Consider the following 22,500-nt stretch of genomic DNA (forward strand, 5'->3'; position numbering starts at 1 on the left):
TATGGCGTTGGATCATTTATAACTCCCAAGTGAAATATTTTTAAAGGTACTGTCCGTGTTCTGTCAACCAGGGAGCGTTGGGCATGGGATCGCCTGATTCAGTTCGGCTCTCCGGGGGAAGCGTCGGCATCTGAGGCTTCAGGGGTCCCATCCTCGGGGTCATTTGTCGACCCCGCAAGGGATAATTTCGCTTTCCGGTATAGGCTGGCACGTCTTCGTGTTTTACTACAACATGTTTTGGTAGTGCTAGAGGATTCCAGTCCTAGTGGGATGAGGGATCTGAGCCCTTAGATGCCGGATAGCAAGCTAGGTTAGACGTTTGGGGATCAAGTAATCTCCTTGACATCTCCGTTTTTTTTTCTTTCTTTCTTTTATGTATTGGTTCCAGTTCTGAGCTTGGGTGAATGGGGCCTCTGATTGGCTGGTCCTGTTGGCGTATCCATTCACCTTGGGCGGGTGCTGCCTTACTTTAAATTTGATCCGGATAGGATGTATTTGATTTCTTTTTAATAGCTCACGTCGAATTTTTGTTTTGGGAACGTTATTTTTCTGGAACCGATACTTGCGATTCTAGTCGCATGAGCACTTCCATGGAAGTTGCGCTCCTTGGTTAAGAACAAAGTTATGTTATATTTCACAATATCGAACCCTCGGGTCGTTTTTTTTCTTGGACTATAGACAGTTTGGGGGGTGTTCTTATACCAGGCAGGTACTGGAAGGGCACTATCTTCTGTTCTTGGGTTCTTGTCACCCTTGCTGATTTCCCTGTCGGATTCCGTATGTCACATGGCCTATTGATATGGACTCAGGGCTCGGATCCTACCACAAAGTTGGGGCCTAATGTGTAGATCCTACGCTTCTGGGAGGAAGGTTGCGGGTTCCGGTAGAGGTTAGCCTTTTATGGCTACTGGCTTGAGAGCAGTGTCTGATTTTTCGGAGGTCATCGGCATTCCTAAGGGTCCTTGGGGACTCGGAACCGTAGTTCTCCATTCCTGGAGATGTGCATGACCTCTGGAGGTCTAGTATCCGGGTGGTGGACGATTTGCGTCTTCCCTTATGATGTATCCGGATGTTGACTCTTGTTGCCTAGCTGCATTACTTCCGATGGTGGAGTCTCTTCCCTTCCGTTTTGGGTTGGTTCATCTGTCTGGAAGTGCGGACATGTTCCTTGTCTTCTCAGTTTTCTTGCTCCAGTACGTGGAGTGCGGTGGTTTCCCTGCCTTTCTGCCAGGAGCTGCGAGGCTCCCTTTGTTTATTCCTGTTTCAGGAATTTGGGGAGTCCGATCCGGTAAGGATTTTTGGAGACTGTCGTCTTCTCAATATAACCCTGCCCCTTGTTAGACTGGTTTTAGACTCTTGGGTGCTCTTCCGACCTTTTGCAGATCTAGCCTTCGGGCCTGAGGATAGGAGGTCTGAGTTCAGTCACAGACTTTCGCCTTCTGGGGTCAGAAAATTGACCATTTTTCTTTTCCAGTGTGTGGATCCGGTCATTCTCCCTGTCTACAGGAGATAGCCTTGGGGTTCTGGTTGGCCATTCTTCAACTGATCAGGAGTTTGTTTTCCTTTCACACTCTTGAGTTGAGGCTGTCGCTAAATATCATACATCTAAGGACTTTAGAGGATGTAAGGCTTTGGCTTGGGTGCGCTTCTTATGTGGAGGGCAGCTGATAGATTCCTCAGGAGGTTAGATCTTGAGATCGGCTCCGTTTTTCGAGGACTCTGGCTAGGACAATGTCTCTTGTCTTGGGCAGGGACGGTTCTGTTTAACCTGTGGGTTTGGTTTCCCGCATGCACCTTGGAAGGGGGCGGGGTTTCTGTCTCTCATGAGAAGATCCTATCTGCCTGAGGCTTTAGTTTGAGGTCTCTTTAACGGGTCCCTGTTTGTTTCTGGGACCTTTGATGCTTCCTTGTAAGATTCCAGTTGTCTTATCAACTGGGCTGGCGATGTTTGGGCAACGGGCCTTGCCTCTATGGTAGGGTGCTTACTGTTGCTTCTCAATCTCTTTTTTCTCACCTTAGGGTGGGGGATGGGGTTTTTGCGAGTTCTCCTTGAATGGAGGTACCTAGGTATCTGTGTAAGCCCGTGGGTCCTTGGTTTTTCACCTCGTAGGATGTTTTCCTTCCAGGTGGGCTCAGAATCAAAGATTGGAATTATGGTTTTCAGATACTGGGGGTCAGAGTGGTTCCTTCCTTTGGGGAGTGCTCCTTCTTCTGGAAATCTGCAGTGTAGGGGGTTCTCGGACCCAAGCATGAAGTTCTTGTCATGGCATGCCAGTTTAGTAGCGGTCAGAGTTCTCTGGAGTTTTGATCCCTGGAGCTCCATCCTTTTTCCTTTCAATTGTCGGGGACTCTTGTCTCAGGTCTTTCTCTAGCCTTGGGCTGGGACTGTTATCCTGGAAGGGAGGGTCGGGGATCGATCTGCTCTGTGCAGTGTTGACCGTTTACTTTTGAGCTTGGTGGGGGGGGTCTGGGTGCCCATCTCTCTACTAGGTGGTGTCTGCTGCTGGGATGGGTCGCTCCATGGAGCCCGGGAATTCGGGTAGGAAGCTATTGTCGATTTTTTTCGACATTATTCAGTGGGATGTGTCCCACGATGGCTTGGGGTAAGCTTTGCGGCCTGGAGCTTGGTAATCGTGAGTTCTGGTTTCAAGGGGCTCTATGTTCTTTTGGAAGAGTTCTTTTTTCTTGATGGCTAGGACAGTTATCCTGTCTTTGCTTATCTATGTTTGTCTAACATGACGGTTTTTGACTTGGCTATGATGCCATTGGGAACTCACTGTTTTCTGGTGCATCATGTGTGGTATTGTGCTGCGTCGGATAAGGGAGACCTTCTGGTCCTCCTAGTGACGTTTATCCTGTATATGTTTTTTTTTCTGGCCCTAGTCCTTCTAGGGAGTTCGTCTCCCTGGGCTGTGGTCCAGTGGTAACCTTGGATTGTTCTAGGTTTGATTTTGTGCCCATGTTGGATGGTCCTTTGGATTTTTTTTATGGGACCCTCTATTCTCCCTCTCTGGGGTAGATAGAGGTTTTAGTTTACCCCTAGGTTGGGATCTTTCATGGAAGTCGAGGGACGCTGGGTTGGCTCCTCGGAGGCCTTTTGTGCTCAGCAGACTCTGGGTCTGAGGGGTCTCTAGCACAGCTTTGCAGGTTATGTAACTGATGCGCAGTCATCTGGGCTTCGGTTTTTCCTTGTTTTTGTAGGGTGCTGGGTTATTTCAGGCTGTGGTGCATTTCGAAGGGGCCGCATTTTTGTACCCGCCCTTTATTGCATTTAGTGTCCTCTAGCTTGGGTATTGTTTGTTGGGTATTTGGGTTTCCCAAAAGTAATGAATGCAGCCGTGGACTCTTCCCGTTTAAGAAGAAAAACATAAATTATGCTTACCTTATAATTTTCTTCTGACGGGAAGAATCCACAGCTCCTGCCCGTGTTTTATTTATGAGGCGGCTGTAATTTTTTGTTCTTCTGGTACCTTTTTTCACCCTGATATTTCTCCTACAGTTCCTTGTTCCCTTGGCAGAATGACTGGGGGATGAGGGAAGTGGGGGAGATAATTAAAGCCTTTGGCTGGGGTGTCTTTGCCTCCTCCTGGTGGCCAGGTTCTGAATTCCCAAAAGTAATTAATGCAGCTGTGGACTCTTCTTGTCAGAAGAAAAAAATAATGATCAGGTAAGCATAATTTATGTTATACAGTATCAGGTGAGGTGACAAACTGTCCCAGCTAAGTCCATTCTTCCAGTGATAAGATGGAATCTCTCGTACCGTTGTTGGTTTGTTGAGACAAAGGAGTGTTTGTTATGATTTGCAATTAGAGATTTAGCCTTATTTTTTTTAAAGGACCAGTAAATACAGTAGATTTGCATAACCAACAAATGCATGCTAAAAATACAATGCAATAGCACAGTCTGAACTTCAAATAGAGTAGATTTTTTCTGACAAATTTCAATGTTATGTCTATTTCCAATCATGTGACAGCCATCAGCCAATCACAAATGCATATAAGTATATTCTGTGAATTCTTGCACATGCTCAGTAGGAGCTGGTAACCCCAAAAGTGTATATAAAAAATATAAAAAGACTGTGCACATTGTGTTAATGGAAGTTAATTTGGAAAGTTGTTTAAAATTGCTGTTCTATCTGAATCATGAAAGTTTAATTTTGACTTGAGTGTCCCTTTAAGATAAAGTTTTACCTTTTTCACAGGTGACTTCAATCAGGGAGTTTACATTGTACACTAGATTTTTCTTTGCATTAATTGTTTGTAGATGATCCCTTTATATCTGGGGGTGTTTTGTAACAATGTATAGTTTTGCTTTTTTTTTTTTTTAAATAACATTTTGCTAATTTTTAGACTCCTAAGCAAGCCATAAAGTTTAAGATGTAGACTTCAGATTGCTGCTGTTTGTATAATGGGTCTTTTTATATGCAGGGGAGGTTCTGCTCTGTCCCTTTCAGTGGGTGTCCCAGCCTAACATCATCAACAGTGCTAAACTGGTAGTTTCTAAGTAAGTTTTTAAAAGGTTTTATACTGGATTTTTAGATCAGTATCTGTGCATATTCTTCTTTATAGTAGTGTCTATTACATGCAGTTATATGTAAATTGGTGTATACTGTCCCTTTAATAATACAGTAAAAGGTTCTCTGTTTACGATTCAGCCTAATTCAACCTCTTCTGATAAATACCCTCTTCCCCCTGTACTTACTGGTTTTGTGTAGTCTGTAATATATTTGTATCTTACCACAAATCTTTGGCAATATATACCCCTACTTTTGTACCCAGTGCTACTGAATTTTTCAGTGCTATAGAAATTATTATAATAATAATAATAATAATAATAATTATTATTAATATACTTGGAATTGTAATGATAGTTGTCTAAAACTGGCAAATTAAATAAATGAAAGTCCCTGGTTCGCTATAACTCAACAGCACAGGCCATTGGTTAGAGAGAAAAAAATCTGTAAGCTATTTTGGGTAACAAAATTAAAATTTCACCTCTGTTCTGTTTGATTAAACCGATGACAAAGCAGATTCATTTTTTTATGTAACCATAAATCTGTTAATACTGCAGATGAAGACAACAAGGGACGGTTATATTATTAAATAAAAAATAAATATATAGAACAGATTGTTTAGGGGGCATAGGATGTAGACGTACGTATATATTCCTTATAATGAGTAAAAAAGTAATTGAAATAATTTGCTGATATTTTAATAATCTCTGGTCAATAAGTAATGTCATATCTACTAGGCATAGTTATTAATCTACTGTAGGTAAATAAAATTGTTAACCAGATGGAAATTAAATATGTAGTAAATATAACCAGTGAAGACAATACTGGGTCACGCACAACAGTTCTATAATAAGCGCACTTTAGAGCTCAATATAACCCAGTTTATTATTTGTGTGTTAATCTAATATCTATTCTAATATAATTTATTTGTGTGTGCCAATCTAATGTCTATACTAATATCCTTTATTTGTGTGTGCCAGTCTAATGTCTATACTAATATAATTTATTTGTGTGTGCCAATCTAATGTCTATACTAATATCCTTTATTTGTGTGTGCCAGTCTAATGTCTATACTAATATAATGTATTTGTGTGTGCCAATCTAATGTCTCTTCTAATATAATTTATTTGTGTGTGCCAATCTAATGTCTATACTAATATAATTTATTTGTGTGTGCCAATCTAATGTCTATACTAATATAATTTATTTGTGTGTGCCGATCAAATGTCTCTTCTAATATAATTTATTTGTGTGTGCCAATCTAATGTCTATACTAATATAATTTATTTGTGTGTGCCAATCTAATGTCTATACTAATATAATTTATTTGTGTGTGCCGATCAAATGTCTATACTAATATAATATATTTGTGTGTGCCAATCTAATGTCTCTTCTAATATAATTTATTTGTGTGTGCCAATCAAATGTCTATACTAATATAATTTATTTGTGTGTGTCAATCTAATGTCTATACTAATATAATTTATTTGTGTGTGCCAATCTAATGTCTATTCTAATATCATGTATGTGTGTGTGCCAATCTAATGTCTATTCTAATAACATGTATGTGTGTGTGCCAATCTAATGTCTATACTAATATAATTTATTTGTGTGTGCCAATCTAATGTCTATACTAATATAATTTATTTGTGTGTGCCAATCTAATGTCTATACTAATATAATTTATTTGTGTGTGCCAATCTAATGTCTATACTAATATAATTTATTTGTGTGTGCCAATCTAATGTCTATACTAATATAATTTATTTTATTTGTGTGTGCCAATCTAATGTCTATTCTAATATCATGTATGTGTGTGTGCCAATCTAATGTCTATTCTAATATCATGTATGTATGTGTGCCAATCTAATGTCTATTCTAATATCATGTATGTGTGTGTGCCAATCTAATGTCTATTCTAATAACATGTATGTGTGTGTGCCAATCTAATGTCTATACTAATATAATTTATTTGTGTGTGCCAATCTAATGTCTATACTAATATAATTTATTTGTGTGTGCCAATCTAATGTCTATACTAATATAATTTATTTGTGTGTGCCAATCAAATGTCTATACTAATATAATTTATTTGTGTGTGCCAATCTAATGTCTATACTAATATAATTTATTTGTGTGTGCCAATCTAATGTCTATACTAATATAATTTATTTGTGTGTGCCAATCTAATGTCTATAGCAATATAATTTATTTGTGTGTGCCAATCAAATGTCTATACTAATATAATTTATTTGTGTGTGCCAATCAAATGTCTATACTAATATAATTTATTTGTGTGTGCCAATCAAATGTCTATACTAATATAATTTATTTGTGTGTGCCAATCTAATGTCTATAGCAATATAATTTATTTGTGTGTGCCAATCTAATGTCTATACTAATATAATTTATTTGTGTGTGCCAATCTAATGTCTATACTAATATAATTTATTTGTGTGTGCCAATCTAATGTCTATACTAATATAATTTATTTGTGTGTGCCAATCTAATGTCTATACTAATATAATTTATTTGTGTGTGCCAATCTAATGTATATACTAATATAATTTATTTGTGTGTGCCAATCAAATGTCTATACTAATATAATTTATTTGTGTGTGCCAATCTAATGTCTATAGCAATATAATTTATTTGTGTGTGCCAATCTAATGTCTATACTAATATAATTTATTTGTGTGTGCCAATCTAATGTCTATACTAATATAATTTATTTGTGTGTGCCAATCTAATGTCTATACTAATATAATTTATTTGTGTGTGCCAATCAAATGTCTATACTAATATAATTTATTTGTGTGTGCCAATCTAATGTCTCTTCTAATATAATTTATTTGTGTGTGCCAATCAAATGTCTATATTAATATAATTTATTTGTGTGTGCCAATCAAATGTCTATACTAATATAATTTATTTGTGTGTGCCAATCTAATGTCTATACTAATATAATTTATTTGTGTGTGCCAATCTAATGTCTATACTTATATCATTTATTTGTGTGTGCCAATCTAATGTCTATTCTAATATCATGTATGTGTGTGTGCCAATCTAATGTCTATTCTAATAACATGTACAGGGATGTGCAGAATTATTAGGCAAATGAGTATTTTGACCACATCATCCTCTTTATGCATGTTGTCTTACTCCAAGCTGTATAGGCTCGAAAGCCTACTACCAATTAAGCATATTAGGTGATGTGCATCTCTGTAATGAGAAGGGGTGTGGTCTAATGACATCAACACCCTATATCAGGTGTGCATAATTATTAGGCAACTTCCTTTCCTTTGGCAAAATGGGTCAAAAGAAGGACTTGACAGGCTCAGAAAAGTCAAAAATAGTGAGATATCTTGCAGAGGGATGCAGCACTCTTAAAATTGCAAAGCTTCTGAAGCGTGATCATCGAACAATCAAGCGTTTCATTCAAAATAGTCAACAGGGTCGCAAGAAGTGTGTGGAAAAACCAAGGCGCAAAATAACTGCCCATGAACTGAGAAAAGTCAAGCGTGCAGCTGCCAAGATGCCACTTGCCACCAGTTTGGCCATATTTCAGAGCTGCAACATCACTGGAGTGCCCAAAAGCACAAGGTGTGCAATACTCAGAGACATGGCCAAGGTAAGAAAGGCTGAAAGACGACCACCACTGAACAAGACACACAAGCTGAAACGTCAAGACTGGGCCAAGAAATATCTCAAGACTGATTTTTCTAAGGTTTTATGGACTGATGAAATGAGAGTGAGTCTTGATGGGCCAGATGGATGGGCCCGTGGCTGGATTGGTAAAGGGCAGAGAGCTCCAGTCCGACTCAGACGCCAGCAAGGTGGAGGTAAAGTACTGGTTTGGGCTGGTATCATCAAAGATGAGCTTGTGGGGCCTTTTCGGGTTGAGGATGGAGTCAAGCTCAACTCCCAGTCCTACTGCCAGTTTCTGGAAGACACCTTCTTCAAGCAGTGGTATAGGAAGAAGTCTGCATCCTTCAAGAAAAACATGATTTTCATGCAGGACAATGCTCCATCACACGCGTCCAAGTACTCCACAGCGTGGCTGGCAAGAAAGGGTATAAAAGAAGAAAATCTAATGACATGGCCTCCTTGTTCACCTGATCTGAACCCCATTGAGAACCTGTGGTCCATCATCAAATGTGAGATTTACAAGGAGGGAAAACAGTACACCTCTCTGAACAGTGTCTGGGAGGCTGTGGTTGCTGCTGCACGCAATGTTGATGGTGAACAGATCAAAACACTGACAGAATCCATGGATGGCAGGCTTTTGAGTGTCCTTGCAAAGAAAGGTGGCTATATTGGTCACTGATTTGTTTTTGTTTTGTTTTTGAATGTCAGAAAGGTATATTTGTGAATGTTGAGATGTTATATTGGTTTCACTGGTAAAAATAAATAATTGAAATGGGTATAGATTTGTTTTTTGTTAAGTTGCCTAATAATTATGCACAGTAATAGTCACCTGCACACACAGATATCCCCCTAAAATAGCTATAACTAAAAACAAACTAAAAACTACTCCCAAAACTATTCAGCTTTGATATTAATGAGTTTTTTGGGTTCATTGAGAACATTGTTGTTGTTCAATAATAAAATGAATCCTCAAAAATACAACTTGCCTAATAATTCTGCACTCCCTGTATGTGTGTGTGCCAATCTAATGTCTATACTAATATAATTTATTTGTGTGTGCCAATCTAATGTCTATTCTAATATCATGTATGGGTGTGTGCTAATCTAATGTCTATTCTAATATAATGTATTTGTGTGTGCCAATCTAATGTCTATACTAATATAATGTATTTGTGTGTGCCAATCTAATGTCTATACTAATATAATGTATTTGTGTGTACCAATCTAATGCCTATTCTAATATCCTTTATTTGTGTGTGCCAATCTAATGTCTATACTAATATAATTTATTTGTGTGTGCCAATCTAATGTCTATACTAATATAATTTATTTGTGTGTGCCAATCTAATGTCTATTCTAATATAATTTATTTGTGTGTGCCAATCTAATGTCTTTACTAATATAATTTATTTGTGTGTGCCAATCTAATGTCTATACTAATATAATTTATTTGTGTGTGCCAATCTAATGTCTATACTAATATAATTTATTTGTGTGTGCCAATCTAATGTCTATTCTAATATCATGTATGTGTGTGTGCCAATCTAATGTCTATTCTAATATAATTTATTTGTGTGTGCCAATCTAATGCCTATTCTAATATCCTTTATTTGTGTGTGCCAATCTAATGCCTATTCTAATATAATGTATTTGTGTGTGCCAATCTAATGCCTATACTAATATATTTGTGTGTGCCAACCTAATGTCTATTCTAATATAATGTATTTGTGTGCGCCAATCTAATGCCTATTCTAATATAATGTATTTGTGTGTGCCAATCTAATGCCTATACTAATATAATATATTTGTGTGTGCCAACCTAATGTCTATTCTAATATAATGTATTTGTGTGTGCCAATCTAATGTCTATACTAATATAATATATTTGTGTGTGCCAACCTAATGTCTATTCTAATATAATGTATTTGTGTGTGCCAATCTAATGTCTATACTAATATAATATATTTGTGTGTGCCAACCTAATGTCTATTCTAATATAATGTATTTGTGTGTGCCAATCTAATGCCTATACTAATATAATATATTTGTGTGTGCCAACCTAATGTCTATTCTAATATAATGTATTTGTGTGTGCCAATCTAATGCCTATTCTAATATAATGTATTTGTGTGTGCCAATCTAATGCCTATACTAATATAATATATTTGTGTGTGCCAACCTAATGTCTATTCTAATATAATGTATTTGTGTGTGCCAATCTAATGTCTATTCTAATATAATGTATTTGTGTGTGCCAATCTAATGTCTATTCTAATATAATGTATTTCTGGGTGCCAGTCTAATGTCTATTCTAATATAATTTATTTCTGGGTGCCAATCTAATGTCTATTCTAATATAATTTATTTGTAAAGTGATGTGAAATGACATAACGTTATATTTACATATACAACCAGAGGCAGTTGCAAAAAAAGTGTACACTTACAGCACTCAAATCCCACACTAATTGTTGTAAGTATAGCGTGGTATGTGTGTGAAAAAATATACAAATTATTAAAACATCAAACTTTAATAGATATAGTTAAAAATGAGCACACTTTAAAAACAACTAGAGAACTGGATGGTTGTTCAGTGTGAACTAGCCTGGAATTATTTAAAACCAGGATAATTTGTAGTATAAACTAGTCAGTTGTACTTTGGGATACACCAAGATCGTCTATGTGTAATCTGGTTCCTATTGGTTAATGACTCGAAAGTATGTGGGACTGTTTAGTCAGTAATTATAATAGTGTTTGGTGGTGCAAATAATAAAGCCGAGTATCGGTTTCTTGATACTAAGTAGATGTTTAATGTTAAACCAACGTGCTAGTAGGTACTTCACCTAATAGGAAATTAGTCACTAATTACTGACTAAACAGTCCCACATACCTTCGAGTCATTAAACAATAGGAACCAGATTACACATAGACGATCTTGGTGTATCCCAAAGTACAACTGACTAGTTTATACTACAATTTATCTTGTTTTAAAATAATTCCAGGCTAGTTCACACTGAACAACCATCCAGTTCTCTAGTTGTTTTTTAAGTGTGCTCATTTTTAACTATATCTATTAAAGTTTGATTTTTTAATAATTTGTATATTTTTTCACACACATACCACGCTATACTTACAACAATTAGTGTGGGATTTGAGTGCTGTAAGTGTACACTTTTTTTGCAACTGCCTCTGGTTGTATATGTAAATATAAGGTTATATGTACACAGCACCTACGGGCTATAATTACTGTTAATAAGGCCAGCTTTATATCATTAATAGCCCATCCCAGTATATCATTAGTAGTGCCATCACTTTCTATTTTCTTTTAAATGACATAACGTTACCATACATAATAACGTTACCATACATAATAACGTTACCATACATAATAACGTTACCATACATAATAACGTTACCATACATAATAACGTTACCATACATAATAACGTTACCATACATTTTCTTTTGCAATTAGTTCACCAGATGATGACACAGAGGCAGAGTAGAAAATATAACCTCATAGATAGCTGAAAAGAACTTACTAGTTCCACCCCAGCCATTAAATCTTCTATTTCAGGCAGATGACCCAACCATCGGATGGTTCCATAAACCAGATCCCTTTCATTATACTGGATCTGCACCATAGAATTGACTTCCAAATGTCTTTGATCAATATCTTCTTTTTTCTGCTCCCCGTTGCTTGTGCTGTGGCTTATAGGTGATTTTCCATGCAGGACTGAATCAGTATGAAGCTCTGTAAACACAAAGGTCATAACGAAAGGGCCACATGTGACATAGGATAGACAAAGTGACAAGATAGTGAAAAAAAACCATTTTATTTTACAATAAACTGTCCCCAAAGTTTATTAGTAAGTTTACATACCCTGGCAGAATTTATGATTTCTTGGCCATTATTCAGAGAATATGAATGATAACACAAAAACTTTTCTTTCACTCATGGTTAGTGTTTGGCTGAAGCCATTTATTAACAATATCAAATCATAATGACAACAGAAACTACCCAAATGACCCTGTTCAAAAGTTTACATACCCTGGTGATTTTGGCCTGATAACATGCACACAAGTTGACACAAAGGGGTTTGAATGCCTATTAAAGGTAAATCAGCAGTGTTCAAACTCTAATCAAGAAGTGGAACATGAGGCATTCTGTTTGATAACATACTGCATTCATCTTGCCATCAATTCTGACCAAATTTCCCGTGCCTTTGTAGCTCACACATCCCCAAAACATCAGCGATCCACCTCCATGTTTCACAGTAGGCATGGTGTACCTTTCATCATAGGCCTTGTTGACTCCTCTCCAAATGTAACGTTTATGGTTGTGGCCAAAAAGCTCAATTTTGGTCTCATCACTCCCAATGACTTTGTGCCAGAAGGTTTGAGGCTTGTCTCTGTGCTGTTTGGCGTATTGTAAGCGTGATACTTTGTGGCATTTGCGTAGTAATGGCTTTCTTCTGGCGACTCAACCATGCAGCCCATCTTTCTTCAAGTGCCTCCTTATTGTGCATCTTGAAACAGCCACACCACATGTCCTGTATTTCACCTGAAGTTATTTGTGGGTTTGTCTTTGCATCCCAAACAATTTTCCTGGCAGTTGTGGCTGAAATTTTAGTTGGTCTACCTGACCGTGGTTTGGTTTTAACGGAACCCCTCATTTTCCACTTTATTAGAGTTTGAACACTGCTGATTTGCATTCTCAATTCATTTGATATCTTTTTATATCCCTTTCCTGTTTTATACAGTTCAACTACCTTTTCCCGCAGATCCTTTGACAATTTTTTTGCTTTCCCCATGAGTCAGAATCCAGAATCGTCAGTGCAGCACTGGATGAAAGATGCAAGGGTCTGTCAGGAGTCCAGAAACTCATTGACCTTTTATACACACACACTAATTACAAACAAACAGATCACAGGTGAGGATGGTTACCTTTTAATAGCCATTCAAACCCCTTTGTGTCAACTTGTGTGCATGTTATCAGGCCAAAATCACCAGGGTATGTAAACTTCTGATCAGGGTCATTTGGGTAGTTTCTGTTGTCATTATGATTTAAAAAGAGTAAAAACAGTTGATTGATAATAAATGGCTTCAGCCAAACACTAACCATGAGTGAAAGAAAAGTTTTTGTGTTATCATTCATATTCTCTGAAAATGACCAAGAAATCAAATTCTGCCATGGAATGTAAACTTATGAACACAACTGTATGTTTAGAAACTAACCTCTCCTAGTGCACACTTTATAGCTATAAAATGTATAGTTAAAATAACAAAGTCTTTATAAGTATCATCAGTATATTGAGATTTTCCAGACTATATGAAAGAAAAAGTACATATTCAAGCTGTACCGGAAACTGCATCAGTACAGTAAACAAACATGTATCAAAGAGAATATGGCCCCTACCCCAAAGGAACTCACATTACATTCTATGACGAAAGAAGAAGAGACAGACAGACAGACAGATAGTCAGATAGAGAAAAATGAGAGGCAATTAAATAGAACTGGCAGGTGCACCGGACTCCAATGAACATTTCTGAGTGGGGGGGAAATGTGGCAATTTGTCCCCCATATCTATGAGTCAAGTAGATGAGATGTTCTGAGTAGAATTATATGTTGTTCCAGGCATCACAATCTTAGGACTCTCTGATGCAGAAGGTATTGTAGTGTAGCCTACAGATTACATATAATGTCTACTGTGCCAATAACGGCCGCTGTATAGAGTTGTATATTTGTCTTGTGCATTAAGCAAGCCACATACAGTACATGCTGCTAATACATTACATACAACTCTAGCACAATTAAATAGACTGCTCATGTGAGCTGTTTGATAATAATACATTTTCAGGCTACACCACAGACGTTGGTTGAAGACAAAAGAGGAAGAATGAGAGAAGAGCGCACGTTATACTCCTACCTGACGGCGGTGCCTCTTCCTTCATGACAGAGACCAGGGGAATTTTTAAAACATCATCTATCGGCCCATCTTCCTGTAGGTAAAACATCAGTGAGCTCATTAGTCATTATAAACTGACAGCACACACTACTGACATTAAAGGGACGTTAAAGTCAAAACGATACAGATACAGCAGGGAATTAAATACAAGCCGCATTCAGTGAGCGCATACTGAGATATCCACAGGAACGCGACCATGTCTTTTGCACTATACTGTAAGTATAACATTGTTACAAACACAACTACCATATAGTGGACAAGACACATGCACGCTCCTGAGGCTACCACAGTGTTCTCTAACTATGGCTATGTTTCAACAAAGGAGACCAAGAGAAAGGGGCCAGCTAGATAAGAAAAGTAAATTGGTTGTTTTTATTATTTTAATTGTACTCTTTATAAGAATGATGGTTTCATTTTGACTTCCATGTTAATGAAATCAGCTCCACTGTCCCCAATAACTGAGAATGAAAATAAGACTCCCTTAGATCCCCCCCCCCCCAGAGATGAATAACACGTGTCACCTTCATGTGACATTAAAGGGACAAAAAGACGCAATAAGAAAATGCTTTATTTTAATTGCACTGCTGCTTGCCTATACTTGCAAATGGGTTAAACATATAGGTTAAGTCAGTTCCGGAGCTACCACACCCGTACAATGTTGTCCAATTAGCCAATCAGGAACAACTTAATGCAGCCACCAATCAGCAGTCGAGATCAGCTCTAAATCTGAAGAGCATTGCTGCTCCATAGCTGACTTTAGCAACGTGTTTAACCATTTTGTGGTGGTTTAACACAAAGCTAGGTGCAAGCAATAGTGCAATAATAAAATACTCAGAGAATCATTGCACCTTCTACTAAATGTGGGGGTCAATTCCAATTCCATAGAACAGCCATGTGACAAGACTAGCAAAGGTGCTGATTTTAAATATATAAACGTACGTTGTTTTCAATGCGGCTTTAAGGCAATGAGATATATAAAGATTATAATGATATATGAGCTACCAGTGTAATATATTGGGGGGTAATAGGAATTAACTGTCAGTTAATGGGGACTAATACCTGTATATAGTTAAGTGTAGTAAGGGGGAAAAAGAGCCCCTGTCTAGCTAAGAAGTAAATTATTTCTTTTCTATTTCTGAAGTCTATCATAGAGAACTATAAGGTAAACTGTTTGAATAGCAGCGTGCAGCTAAAGGTACATCTGAAATCTAAGTTAATAATAAAGAACATCAAAATTCTAAATAAGCATGACAAGAAAATGACAAGAAATACAATGTGAGGGCATTTTTAGATTGTGTCCTTGATAAAAGAGGAAAGTCTGAAATTTGGATAAACAAGTTGAACAGAAGTAATATCATACGACTTATGGATTAACCCCCCACAATCCCTTCCAATGGCATGTAATGAAAAGTGAAGTGAAGGTATAACAGATTTCGGATCAATGAGACTTTTGTAGTTTGGCATTTTAGGCATATGCTGTGGTTTTATTGATGTGTAAACAGTGCCCATGTTAGTCTCTTGGGATTTCAGTGCGGTTGCAATATAAGCACGACTGAGCGATACCTTTTGCCCAAAATGGCCAGCAAGAGTTAGTTCATTTTATAGAAAATGTAATTATTAAACAGACACTAAACCATAATTCTGATGGCAGGGCATACGCAGCATGGCGTTGCGAATATGTTCGCACTGTGAGACAGTGCCCCCAGATTGTAGTTTTATACAAGTGTCTGCTTGGCAAACTCACCCTTATTTGGCATTAATAGCCCAAGGTGGTACATCTAATCATATGCTGTATCACACAACCCATACATACATTACAAAAACTGCCTTGGACTATAGTTGTCCCAATGGGGTGAGTTGCTGAGCACACAAGGGTGTAACAATTTGGGGTACAGGCGTAGAAGAACAGTATGTGAGCAGTGCCATGCTGCATATACACAACTATCAGATAGCTTTTTTATTGTCCCTTTAAGTTACTCACAGAATTGCACAGAGCATGACTGGCTTTTCATGGTTATATATAAAAAGCTATCATCATTATCAGCACAGAAACCAACGCTTTTCTTCCACTTCTGCTGTATAGGATTTACTCCCTGAAGACTGTGAAACACCTTGTTGTACAGATTTATGTTAACACAATCAGAAAGTTAAAGGGACATAATAATCATTTGCTAAATCCCTTGAAACTGATGCAGTATAACTGTAAAAAGCTGACATGAAAACATCACCTGAACATCTCTATGTAAAATAGGAAGATATTTTACCTCACAATATCCTCAGCTCCCCAGAGTAAGTGCTGTGTAAAAAGTTATCTTTCAGTTTCTGCCCAGCTGCAAGTAAAAAAAATAAAAATAATAACTGAAGCCAATCAGCATCAGCAGTGCTGAGGTCATGAACTCTTTTACTGTGATCTCATGAGATTTGACTTTACTCTCATGAGATTTCATAGTAAACTTCCTTAAACTGAATAGGGAAATAACATGAGTGTGCACGATGCTCACTTACCTTGCCTGTCCCGGGACAGATGTACTGATTTGCTGCTTAAGTCCTTTACAATGGGGTGTTAATACTTGGGACGTTTTGAGGTAAAATATCTTTCTTTTTTACATAGAGATGTTCAGGAGATATTTTCTAGTCAGCTTTTACAGCTATGCTGCATCACTTTCAAGTATTTCAACAGTTGGGTATAATGGCCCTTTAAATAGATAGATTTCCTGTATAAACATAATTTGTAACTGTAAAGGGGGCCAAGCCTATTAGGAGTAAATATAATAATTTGAACCAACACTCAGAACTAAATATACATTGAATGAAGAATTTTCTAGGTTCTGTGTATAAAGTGTGCACTTCTCTGTAGAACATACTGCACAGTGAAAAGGATTCATTTAATGACTATGTGGTAAAAATGCCACTCTCGTTCATAACTGGAGAATTAAAGGGATATGAAACCTTGTGATTTAGACAGAGCTGTACTTTATTATCAAATTTGCTTCATTCCCATGATATTCTTTGTTGAAGAGGTACATGTCTGGAGCACTATATAGCAGGAAATAGTGCGGCCATCTAGTGCTCTTATAAATGGAGAACATTTTTACACAGCTGTTGCCATATAGTGCTCCAGACACGTGCACGAGCCTGAGCTTACGCCCCCTGCTTTACAACAACAGATACCAAGAGAATGAAGACAATCTGATAACAGAAGTGCATTAGACAGTGCTCTATCTGAATCAAGGAAACATTTGGGTTTCATCTCTGTTTAAGTTTTTTGGAATCATAGCCCCCACTGGTAACCTAGCAGCGAGAGGACAGCAGTTAGGGACTTATATGTGACACACAATGACTTACCATTAGAACCTCCACACAGCTGTCCGAGCCCGGATTGCTGGTAGCCATAACTAAACCTCGTTTTAAGGTGTTTTCAACATAAAACGCAACTTTATCCCCAGATTTTACTGGGCTGATCACATCGGTCTTGGCGAATGACGCGCTTACATCAGAGTACGGCAAAGGTCCTGTGAAAATGATCTTGTTGAAGGGAAGGAAAAGGCCGCTGTTTTTCTTGCACTTGAAGAATGCTGTGTCTTTATGGGAGCCGCTGTTTTGGCCTTTACCTTCACCATCACCCTAAAGAGTGAGCAGGAAGTTGTGCGAGTTAGTTCAGAGGAGCAGACACAAGGGATATAAAACATTTAAAATGCACAGGAATACATTCCATAGAAGCAGCTCTGCAATATAAATGTATTAGCGAAATGCTCCTAGTAAAGCTATGCTATCACGATGCACAGAGCATATGTACATATGCCTTATGCCCCCCAACTCAGTGATGATGCAATATACACTCAATGAGCAGGTGAATGTAGAGGCACAGGGCATATGTTCATATGCTTTGTGCACAGTTTAAGCTGAAATAGTTAGAATGTTTGCTAATATGTGTGCGTGTTGTAAAAACTATTCTATGAAAAACTGAAAACACATTTATTGTGCATTCCAGGTTTTACAATTTTTATCATTGGTGCAAAGGGCTGTGTTTGTACAGGAAGAATACAAAGGGTTAATTGATACTTTTAGTCTTGTTAGACAAAGAGATATGCAGAATTATCCCCCACACAGCTGACAAAAATAGCACCAATTATCCAGGGATAAAATATTCACCCCTAGCTGCCAACAAGGGCCAGCAGCTGATGGGTTAACATGTAACCAAACGTCTGGTAACAGATTAATCACTTTTATTTGGAAACATTTTAAAAATGATCACTGTTTCCTCTTATCATTGTGAGGGTGACAATTCACCACCCCTAACTGTGCATGCAATATTAAACAACTTTCAGTTGACTTTACTGCTTTAGTTGCCCTTAAGGATTCACTTGGGGTAAATGTACTTTGTATTACTAGAGGTTTTGTGCTTATTTGAGGGACCAATAGGAGTATCACTACATACATAGATATATGTTCTCTTTGTTACTCTTTTTAAAGCTGGTTACGTTTGTTTGAGTGTTCCCTTAATCACACAATTGAAGGTTTAGGACCATTTTGTAGTATAATTAGTAAGGGCTAGCAACTAAACCTCATACTTACTAAGACTGGATAACTAAGTGATAATAGAAAATAGTCCTATAAAAGGTGTAAACATCCCTCATGATATATGATACACACAGGATCATGACTTAGGGTTTCCCCATCATTTCTGCACATACTCCCTATATGTCATAGAGCGGCAATGTTTATAGTACACTCGTTGGTCTGCTGTTAGCCAATGTATCTGGTTATTTCCATATATTTTATTTCCTACCTTCTACAAATTACCTTTAAAGGTGATCAACGGCCTAAGAGTTGCCCAATATGTAGCAAATATAAGGTATATTTAAAAGAAAAAAATCTGAGGTTTCATATACAAATGTCATGACTTAGGTTTGCATATCTATATTTGTACAACTTGTTTGCAAAGTCATTTTTTCTTTACTCTGCATGCTTAAGAACCTCAATAAAATTATAAAATAAAAAAAAGTAAAAAAATAAATAAAATGTATAATAAACTTTACTTCTATTATATAATTTGCTTCGTTCTCTTGGTATCCTCTGTTGAAAAGCATAACTAAATGTACTACAGGAAGATAGCTGCTGATTAGTGGCTGTACATATATGCATCTTGTCATTGCCTCACCTGATGTGCACAGCTAGCTCCCAGTAGTGCATTGCTGCTTCTTCAACAAAGGATAGCAAAATAACAAAGGAGATTTGATAATAGAATTAAAGTGGAAAGGTGTTAAACTGTGTATGCTCTATCTGAATCATGAAAGAATTACTGTGGGTTTTATGTCCCTTTAAAAGGAGATGGATACTCAAAAAAGTATTTTAAGGTATGTGGCAGCGCTTTGTTTTTATGTATTTATTTTATTTTAAATAAAAGCACCTAAGCAGAATAAACCAACATTTTATGTAAGAGCTGTTATTGTTATTTTTGGGCAGAGGCTTCAGAAGAGGCCTTTAGGTTTAAGGGAAGGACCTTAGATGTTAAGAGTCGGTGTCCTTGTGTGTTGGGGGACTGCTGTGGGGAGGTCTTCATTGGATTAATTGTGGTTGCTTGTTCCTTGTTCATGCTTTGCACAAGTCTGTTCCTATTGGTTAGTCCAGTAGCATACACCCTTGCATGTCTTAACTCCTCCCAATTAGCACCCTAACAACTCTTAATCCCTCCTTCTCTGCACAAGTCTGTTCCTATTGGTTAGTCCAGTAGCATACACCCTTGCATCTCTTAACTCCTCCCAATTAGCACCCTAACAACTCTTAATCCCTCCTTCTCTGCACAAGTCTGTTCCTATTGGTTAGTCCAGTAGCATACACCCTTAAGGTCAGTGCCCTAGACCCATACTGCACTTAGTACCTCACTCTCTGCTAAAGTCTGTTCCTATTGGTGTAGGCCAGTGCCACACCCTTACTGCTCTTAATTCCTCCCACTCTGCACAATTCTGCTTTATATTGGTTTATTTAATAAAAAACAGAACACATGGAAAAGATATTATCATAAATATTATGCAAAGATTTGTGATTATAGGATTCTAACTTTAACCATCTAATGAGAATGTTAAACCCTAGGACTGACTTGCAGGGGGTCTTATAGACTGACTTTTCTTTTTAATCTCATTTTGTTATTGATGTGTTATGCACATGTATATGTTGTGGTACGTGCCTTAATATAAATGGTGGGGGTTGTTTTTTTGTCGTTATAGTAATATTTTTCTTTATTTTTAAATTATATTTTAAAATGTAAAGATTGATTATATTTGTCCCTTTCTTGTAACAATTTAAGGTGCCTTTTCTGTTTAGCTAATTTCAACAATAAAAATCTTTGTTTCTGCTCCTAAGGGCCATAATAGTTAAAAATGACATGCTATAAATTGTTAGAGAATGTCATTTTTAAACTATCGATCCAACACTACTGTGTGTTTAACCCCCGTGAAGGGGATAACTTAGAAGTGCTGCTTGTGACCTGCGGAGCACTGCTGGTCCCGAGTGGAACTCGCCAATGATCAAATCAGCAGCGTTAGTCGCACAAATCAGATGTGCAACTAGCGCTGCTGATTGGATCAGTGGCGGTTCCCTTTTTGAGGGTTAAACACACAGAAGTGTAGGGTCAATAACAAATTAGAGCACGCCATTTTTTGATTATTGTGGCCCTTTAACAAGAAAAACAAAAAAAACAATGGAAAACAATCTACATACCTCTAGCTCCACACCAAAGTACACAGGGGGAAGTATACAGTTGTCAGAGATGTTCCCAATAAAGTGAATGAGGGCTGGGTATATGCTCTGCTCGTGCTCTGCCAGAACATGTTGTCCCACCTTTGCGAGTAGCGCGTGCTCCAGTAGACCCCTCTCTAGGAAGCAGTTGAGCCTCTCTGCAGAGTTCTTCACCGCTAGCAGTAGAGCAGCTTGGTTAGTGCTTAACGGATGCAGGACGTTAACATCTACCTCCGTGGCGTTGTTCTCCCCTAGCACATTGACTCGGAGGCAGTGCGGAGAAGGGTGGTCACTTGCCACGTGCTGGACATAAGCCTCTTCACTCATGAAGCACAACCTGCCGGCCTCTACTGTATGGGCCCCTACAGGGAAGCTTTCCAGCAGGATGAAGTACATAAGCAGGTCATCTATCTCTCGGGTGTGCTGGGCCATTATGCTGAGAGCCTTGTCTGTAGACGGACCTGACAAAATGAGAACAGACTCAGTGACCTGCACACACAATGCACTCAACAGCTAACACAGGGCTTGGTGTCATTAATGCCCCTAATCCTCTTGCAGCAAAGCTAATCCTAAATCCCATCTCAAACGGCTCATGTCCTGCTTGGAAAAGGACGTAAATGGCCTGACCATTAAGGAGCTAACTTCCTTGTCTGCTACAGACACGACAGCAGCTCTTAACATTACTACTCACTTGCAGTAATATTCATGAGAGGGCGTTTCAGCTGTGTGCTTTTTCTTTTGTGATTAGGACAGAACATTCCATTTTAAAATAAGTTTCCAATTTACTTCTTTTATCAAGTTTGCTTCGTTCACATGATGTTCTGTGTTAAAGAGATACCTAGATATGTATCTGGATCACTACATGGCAGGAAATCGTGCTTATATTTAGTGCTCTTGCAAATGGATAACGTTCTTGCAAACTGCTGCCATTTATTGCTCCAGACACGTGCACGTTCCTGAGCTTACAACCCAGCTTTTCAACAAAAGATACAAAGAGAATGAAGAAAATTAGTTAAAGAAAGTTGTTTAAAAATACATGCTCTATCTAATTAATGAATCACATGGTTCGTGTCCCTTTAATATGAGCACCCTGCAGTATTAATCAGTATTGCATCTCAGAAAATATGGTCAAACACTTCTTAAAGTAATACAAAAAAGCCAGTGAACCAATCAGCATGCACTGCTGCATATTACCAGTGAATTAATCAGCAGTGCACTACTACACCTGAGCTGCATATTGCCAGTGAACTAATCAGCAGTGCACTACTGCACCTGAGCTGCACATAGCCAGTGAACTAATCAGCAGTGCACTACTACACCTGAGCTGCACATTAACAGTGAACTAATCAGCAGTGCACTACTGCACCTGAGCTGCACATAGCCAGTGAACTAATCAGCAGTGCACTACTGCACCTGAGCTGCACATAGCCAGTGAACTAATCAGCAGTGCACTACTACACCTGAGCTGCATATTGCCAGTTAACTAATCAGCAGTGCACTACTACACCTGAGCTGCATATTGCCAGTTAACTAATCAGCAGTGCACTACTGCACCTGAGCTGCACATAGCCAGTGAACTAATCAGCAGTGCACTACTGCACCTGAGCTGCACATAGCCAGTGAACTAATCAGCAG

General features: G+C 38.0%; 1 protein-coding gene across 3 annotated transcripts in view; it reads right to left on the reverse strand.

The window, feature by feature from the left end:
• The window catches only part of LOC128661187 (ubiquitin carboxyl-terminal hydrolase CYLD), a 166,306-nt gene that overhangs the window by 126,068 nt on the left and 17,738 nt on the right, over positions 1-22,500 (reverse strand). For 2 of the 3 annotated variants that reach the window (XM_053715428.1, XM_053715429.1), the window contains exons 2-5: positions 20,848-21,326; positions 17,473-17,751; positions 14,089-14,161; positions 11,701-11,912 (exon numbers count right to left, since the gene is read on the reverse strand). In XM_053715428.1, the coding sequence (XP_053571403.1) occupies positions 11,701-11,912; positions 14,089-14,161; positions 17,473-17,751; positions 20,848-21,297 (1,014 nt within the window). In that variant the 5' untranslated portion in view covers positions 21,298-21,326. Of the gene's footprint in view, positions 1-11,700; positions 11,913-14,088; positions 14,162-17,472; positions 17,752-20,847; positions 21,540-22,500 lie in introns of those variants that run through there. The other variant, XM_053715430.1, reaches the window with a different exon arrangement.

Source organism: Bombina bombina, chromosome 5, assembly GCF_027579735.1.
Source record: "Bombina bombina isolate aBomBom1 chromosome 5, aBomBom1.pri, whole genome shotgun sequence".
Classification (NCBI taxonomy): domain Eukaryota; kingdom Metazoa; phylum Chordata; class Amphibia; order Anura; family Bombinatoridae; genus Bombina; species Bombina bombina.